The 7491-nt window shown below is 49.9% G+C and overlaps 1 protein-coding gene across 4 annotated transcripts in view; it reads right to left on the reverse strand.

Annotated features, from left to right (window-relative positions):
• NAV2 (neuron navigator 2) overlaps positions 1-7491 on the reverse strand; it is a 177660-nt gene that overhangs the window by 26014 nt on the left and 144155 nt on the right. For all 4 annotated transcript variants that reach the window (XM_010858421.1, XM_010858420.1, XM_010858419.1 and 1 more), the window contains 3 exons: positions 2954-3107; positions 1938-2100; positions 1106-1206 (listed from right to left, as the gene is read on the reverse strand). In XM_010858421.1, coding sequence (XP_010856723.1) covers positions 1106-1206; positions 1938-2100; positions 2954-3107 — 418 coding nt within the window. The remainder of the gene's footprint in view (positions 1-1105; positions 1207-1937; positions 2101-2953; positions 3108-7491) is intronic.

A 7491-nucleotide genomic window follows, 5' to 3' on the forward strand; every position in this document is an offset into this window, starting at 1 on the left:
CTAGATGTTGTGGTGATCCAGAACAACACCATTTTGGAAAGGGACAAAGTTTTATAAAGTGTTAGATCTGTTTGTGTTGATGATCATTAGAATAAAAGGCATTCACAGGTATCATAAATTATAAGAATGACTTCCCCCTTGGTAATCTATCGCTCTACCAGCCAAGCTCTGAAAATGGAGTTATTTATTGGATCTTTCTAAACTAGATGATGCTCAGACCCCTAGCAGCTCCCCTCTTCAGTGAGGCTAGATGGCCACCCACATGTGGAATCCTCTGGCAGAGAAGTCTGGCTAGAGACGCTGTGTTCTGATGGCCACTTTGGGCTCCCAAGATCTCAGAGCCTTTAATAGCATGTTGGCTAAAATACTCAGAAATAATAAGCAAGCAAAAACTTCAAGGGACTTACATTAGAGGCTCATGAGGCCTCTTACTTATGGGAGAGGTGGTCATTCTCAGCATCATTTGGATTTAATCAATGACTAAAAATCAACTTTGATTATCAACCCCTGCCCCCCACCCTAAAACAGTCTGATGAGGTTATGACCTCTGGACCCTGGAAGAGAACATAACACTCAGATGCCCCAGCTTCAGCAAATCAGGATGTCCTACCATCTCCACTGCCAGCACCTGTGTGCTCCTGGGCTTGGCCACCTCTGTCTCCCAGGGTCTACTTGGTCAGCAACCTCTGACGACTGGATAAAACTGGTGCTCTTGGTCAGCTGAATTTGGTCAGCTTATTTCTGTACCTTCTGTGCTAAATAAATGTGCTTAGCTACCTTTGAAGAGTTTTGGGAACATACTAAATTCAGACAAGCCGTTTCTGATTGATGTTAATGTTTAGTTGGATACTTGAAAGTGGGGCAACCTGGACCAATTTTAAGGACTCTTTATAGAGTTTCCAAACACAAGAGATAGGGAAGGGCCGATTGTTCACGTTTGTGGTATCAAAATGCTGCTGGGGATTTAGGGTTAGTTAGGGAAAGCGTTAGTACTATTTCTAAGTCACCCAGGCTCCGAGATGATGGGTGTGATGATGGAATCACTACGCTAGGCAGTTCTACCTGGGGAAGGGGCAGGCTGAGCAGGGTAAGGGATCCAACTAACCTCCTTCCACTTCATTTCCTCCTGAAAGCTGACAACTATCTTAACATGCCTGCCTCCTTCCTTCCGAGCCGAGCATTCACCAGCGTCATCCAGCAACATGTCTGCGAATGGAAAACATCGACAGCCTTAGGCACATGGGACAGCAAAGCCGGCCTCCTGACACCCCCGCTGCTGGTCGGCACAGCAGCAGGACAGACCGGGTGTCGCCGTGCAGGGGCCACAGGGTGGGGGCGGGGGCAGGGGAGGGGGCAGCATGGAGAGTGCAACCACAGAACCAACAGCGGGCCAACCGAGGAGCCAGCGGGCTGATGCACCTTGCTGAATGGAAGTGCGAGGGAGACTCAACCAGAACGATAGCAAGAGCAGCCTCATGGATAAGAAATCAAAAGCGTCAGCCTCGGTAGGCTTACAAAGAAAACCTAGATGGTGCTCGCTAATTATCCAGCCAGCCTAGAATCCAGCCCCAAGGCAGGAAGGTCATAAACCAAGCCGTCATCCCAAGTGGGACCGTTTACCACGAGGGGGTGGTAGGCAGCATACAGCTCGCAGGTCAGCCTCTTAGAATGGATCAAACACAACTCAGCATGGTGGGCGAGGGGATCCAAGCTCATGGCTTGGAGATCTTGGGGCACTGGAGCAAAGCATGACAGCAGTCTAACGGCTGGGCTCATGTTGGTAGCGGACGCACACCCACATACACACAGACACACACAGACACACACCCTAAGTGCACACACGCCTCTGCTTCTCCATTGGATCTGCTGATCTGCTCATCTTGGGGCTCCTGCTTAGAGACCAGAGGGCCAACTGCAGGCCCTGTGACCCCACTCACCCAGGCTGCTGGACTCGGCGAGATTCAGGCTGTGCTGGGAGAGCCCCAGGGACTGCCTGGGGGAGGCGGACAGGGACACCTGGGAGGGCGCCCGGCTGCAGCCACTGCCTTGAGACTCTGACTTCAGCCGGTCATTCTCAGCCTTCAGCTTCTCTATTTCACTCTGTGAAGGGGAAGGCAGAAACTCACTCACTGGGCGGATATACTGTGACCAAGCCTTTTCTGGAGGAGGAATTTGAAAGTTCCCTGCAGGGATCAAATGCGCATCCTGGCCGAGGTAAAGTTACACTCTCAGAGACATTGTTCGATGTGGTTCCTTTGCTGTATACAGAAGGCCTCTCTGGCAGGGGAAGGTCTGAGAGCTGACCTTCTTTGACAAAGGCCTCAGAAATCTTTCCCAGAGTAGGGGTGGTAGGTGGAAGAATTCATATCTAAGAAGTCTGAAAACCTCTGGGTTTCTCAACCCAGGCCTTTACTGCAGGACTTGATATCTCAGAGCCTTTAACGAGCTGGTACGCATTTTAAATCTGAGAGGCGCACAGAGCATGCAGTATCTCTCAAACAAATTTGATCAAGGAGCTTTCTTTTCACACAGCCTCTTGTGGAATGAGTGTTCCATGGAACCTCCTTTGGGAAACACTGCTCTCCAGTTGAGGTCCGATTTGGTAGAACCCACAGGGGTCTTTTACTCTGTATTTGTGAAGGACCTTCTGTGTGTTAAGAACTGGTGCTCACACATCCAGAGGAAGGGACTCAAAAGAGAATAGCTCAGAAGACGCAGATGCCTTCAGTCTGCATCAGAAGGTGAGAGGAGCTGGGGACAGAACAAATCTATAGGGATTCAGAAGAGGGCACCGCACTAACACTCCCAGCTGCAGGACTCGAAAGGGCTTGGTGCAGGAAGAGGCGTCAGGCTGAGCCTTGGGCGAAGGGTCCAACCCGGAAGTGCAGAAGGATGTCCCGCGGGGGGCGGGAGTGTGGCAGGAACAGCTCCTCCCCTGCAGCCTGGGGCTCACCTGCATCCTGTTCATGGCCTCCCGCAGCTGGTCCAGCTGGTGAGCAGAGCTGAGGGCTTCCAGGCGGATGTCCGTCAGCTTCATCTCCTTGTCTCTCAGTTCGTTTCGGAGCTGCATGACTGTCTCAGCTTCGCTGTCCATGCACTCCGAAATGCTAGGGAAAGAGAAGTGTTGCTGACCAAGGTAGCTCTGAGTGCAGCTCCTCTGAGTTGCCCCCGGCCACTACATCATCAGGTTTGTTCAGGAGTAATCCTATATAAAAGGGGCTTCCCTGGTGGCTCAGACGGCAAAGGACCCCGTATATCCAACTCCCTGGTGCTTCCCGGAAGTGAAAGTGCAAGTGCAAGTTGCTCAGCTGTGTCCAACTCTTTGCAACCCCATGGCCTATACAGTCCATGGAATTCTCCAGGCCAAATAGTGGAGTGGGTAGCCTTTCCCTTCTCCAGGGGATCTTCCCAACCCAGGGATCGAACTGGGGTCTCCCGCATTGCAGGCGGATTCTTTACCAGTTGAGCCAAAAGGGAAGCCCAAGAATACTGGAGTGGGTAGCCTATCCCTTCTCCAGCAGATCTTCCCTACCCAGGAATTGAACTGCATTGCAGGTGGATTCTTTACCAGCTGAGCTATGAGGGAAGCTTCCTGGAAGTGACAATAGCAAGAGCACCTGAAATTCACAGACTTCATTGCTTCTCTACACTGTTTGCAGAGTTCTGGCAATCTGAATGGTATGCCCTTTAGCCAAATTCCAGAGATTCAGGGATAAACAGAAGCCAGCCAAAGAGAACAGTAACTTGGGGCTTTGACACCCTCTGTGAAGTATACACAAGCTGGGCCCCTATAATGACACTATATAGCCCTTGATATCAAAACCTCCTCAGAGAAACAAGGTCCCCTGTCTATTTTAAAGATTAGACCCTCCAGGCGCAGATAGCTGAGGGTGATTTTTATTTGCCAAAAAGGGGAAAAAACCGACAGATACAGGTGGGCGATGTTAGTCTGTCTCTGGTCATGTTCTAAAGCCCATTCCTTTAAAGGTGTTCAGAGAGAAACATTCTTTCATTCCCCCACCCGACACTGCTTAATAAGCCCATGGCAAGGAAGAAAAAAACATCTCAGGTCATTAGCAGAGAGGATGGTATGACATGAAAACCAAAATTTTATTTGAAACACAGTGGTGAGCAGTCCTACCCTGGCTAGACACCAGATTAGGGGACTGTGGGACCCCGTGAGTCCCTGTTTTAAGAGGTGGTGCTTCCAGACTGGGTTCCTTATTTGATTACTGAGGTCTGTCCTTCTGCTACCTGGCAAATCAGCACAAACTGGGAGATCATAAGAGTAGTGATGAATTGCAATGTTAGAAAAGACAGTTCAATTTAGAAAAGGTTCTGTTGATTTCAATGATAGGAGCTGAGGTGCAGGGTGATCCAGAAGAGCAAGCTTGGACATTTCTTGGACCGAAAACAGAAAAAAGAAAGAAAGAAAAAAAAAAAAAAGCCCAAGTTCAGAAAGTCACAAAGCTGAAGCTGATTATCTCTGAATGACATGGTGAGCATGTGGTCTGCAGAAATAATCATGCGAGCCCTCTCTCCAGGACCCAAGCACTGGATGTGAGGTCAAACCAAACCTGACCTGTGAAACCAGGAGAGAGACTGGACATGTTAACTGCCAAACAGGAGGCCCGTGATCACTGTTAAAAGAGACGCAGTTGTATTTGGGGGACCGAAAGGACTAGAAGAAAAATTTAACACCTGAACAGGCAAATCTTTTTGTGGTTGTTTTCTTGACCTGCACCCTGAACTGTTTTGAGAGATACAAAACCACCTCTTTTTAAAAAGTTGTCAGCAGCCAATAAAACTTCACTTCAAAAATCTTCGGAGACCTCCAACAGACCCTTGAAAATCTCCTAATTATTCCCATTTCATACCTGTGAGAAACAGATTTGGGGCCCACAGATTTAGGACTAAGACAGATTTGGGCTAGAGAGACGGTAATGTCTTTAGAAATCATATCCTCCCCCTCCACCCACTGCCACCCTCTCCCAGCTCTCTGTGACTGTGGTCTGTGGGGTTTAACTATATAGTCACATATATATAATATACATATATTTTTTTGGTTTGGGAGGTTTTCAAGGGGATCTTGGAAAAACTGCTTCATTCTTGAGAGAGGACTATGGTTTCCTGGTTTAAATGGAGTGTAAAGTCTGAACAAAATTCCACTGTGACACTCTGGTCTTAGCCAAACCCTGTCTCATCCAAACTTGAAGATTCCAGGTCATTGCAAAGAACAATCGGCTTTGGTTCACACTGTCTGTCACATGGCAAGGCATTTTGCTCCAGTCTCCTTCACATGGTCTGTGCTTTTCCCCAGAAAGCTTTCTCAGCAAAGAGAGACAACATTTCCTTGGCACCCGCTTTGTGGAATTTATCACATGCATTACTCTGTGAAGCTTGGCCAAACAATAACTTTACAAAGGAAGAAAGTCTGTTACGAGTAACCCTACCAAGAATTCAAGGCCGCCCCATGAACCCCCCTCCACCACCCCCAAATAGGTCACTTTTCAGAAACACAGCATGGCAAGGCTGCCCAGGAGGGGTGCCCTACAGCTCAGAGATGCTGCTGAAAATGAGCCCCAACTAAGAGTCAGTCCCTGTGCCAACTGCCCACGCCAGATGTTCCCCCTGGTTCCCGCCTCCCCTAGACTTCTGCTGTGTCATCGATAATCGCTCCCTACATGACTGCTGACTCCTCTAGGACCAGGATTCTCGTCTGTTGCATCTGATCACACTGACCCCCACGTAACGGCTACTGAATGCATGGACCACCGCACTGGGCATCTGCAGCGTACTATTTAATGTACTACGGATACTACCAACTTCAGGAAGAGGTGCTACAGTTATTTCCGTTTTAAGAAGAGGGAGACTGAGGCATAAAGCAATTGACATGCCTATTAAAGACGTGAGAAGCACAAAGATATCTGGTGGGTCTGCTTAACCCCAGGGCCATGCTCTAGAACTATATCCTGCAGGCACTCAACACACGCTCGTCCCCTCCGTGAACTGCTTACTGAAGCAACTTGATATTAATTTTTCCTACTCTGCCCCTAACACTTAATGCCACCATATTCCTGCCATCTTGCCCAGGAAGCAGGGTTGGGGGCATACCTAATTTAACACATCCCGAGTGTGGGAAGCGCTGCCTTCCCACATGGCCATTCCTTCCGCCCACGTTGTAGGAACTTTTCCGAGCTCCGACTCCTCTGCCTTTGGTATCTTCTTTGAACGCCCTCTCATGTCTAGATCTGCACATTCTTACAAACCCTTCAAGGCTGGAAAGAACCATTTGCTCTCTGCCCACCCTTTGGAAAACCAGACCCAAAACAAACATCTCCAGTGTGCGCGGATGCTGTGGAATGTCAGGAAAAGGCTGCCGAGCCAAGAGTGGGCCCCACCCGGTCCCTCTGGGGAAAGTGGTTTGGGTTTGGAGGGAGCGCTCTGGCTCTGGGCTCCAGGAGCCCCACAGGCTGAGTGCATGGCTGCCACCCTCGCCTCAACGCGCTTGGCCGCCTGGCAGCTTCTGGCCCAGTTACTCCTCCCTCCTCCAAATGGACTCTTCTCTCTGCCCCTGGGTTTCCACTCACCTCCCTGGCTGCTCTACTTTCTCTTCCTGAACGTCAAATATCAGAGAGTCCCAGAACTCAGTCCTTATCCCTCTGTCTCTCCTCCATGTCTATTCAGTTCCTTAGAGGATCCCTCCAGTTTCCCAGCTTTTGAACCACCTGTGAGCTCATGTTTCCCAAATCTCAACCTTTAGGAACTTTAGGCCGGTTGGCATTTCCACAGGATGTCTCCTGGGCATCTCACACCTCACACGGTCAAACCACAGCTCCTGGTCCCCTCCTGGCCCAGTGTGTGTCTCCCACGCATCCCAGAAACAATACCTCCACATCCCCAAGTCCTCAAGTTGCAAATCTAGGAATATTCAACATTTCTTCTCTTCCCTTCACATGCCCCATTGCCGGGTGCTATCAACTTTCCTTTCGGAATATATCCTAAGTCCACCCAGGACTCACCATTAGCATCAATTACTCATTCCACCTAATATCTGAATGCCCGCAAAACCAACAGGGTACCTAACTACATGGAGCTTCACCTGGAGACTGGAGAATTGGGGCAAAGAAGAGATAACCAAGGAGATGCTCCATAACAGCGGGTGATATCTGCAACGGTGAAGGGGACTGTTGGGAGTGCTGGCTGGTGGTGGGTGTGGTTTTACACGAGGTGCCTAGGCCGGGCCTTGCTGATAGGGTAACACTGAGCCGCCTGTGCCAGGCAGAGGGCACAGAAAGGGCAAAGGCCCAGGGGTGGTGACCGTGAGTGGCAAGTTCAAACAGCAGGAAACAGGCCAGAGCACTGGGGGGTGGCGGGGGCTGGGCAGCGAGGGGAGCATGTTGTCAGCCTCTGCTGCAGTCTCCCTCCTCACACTCCACTTGTGAGATGTTAATTCAGACAATCTCACGTTCCTGCTGAAAACTCTCCAAG

The sequence above is a fragment of the Bison bison genome, unplaced genomic scaffold (assembly GCF_000754665.1).
Source record: "Bison bison bison isolate TAMUID 2011002044 unplaced genomic scaffold, Bison_UMD1.0 scf7180017864388, whole genome shotgun sequence".
NCBI classification, from domain to species: Eukaryota; Metazoa; Chordata; class Mammalia; order Artiodactyla; family Bovidae; genus Bison; species Bison bison.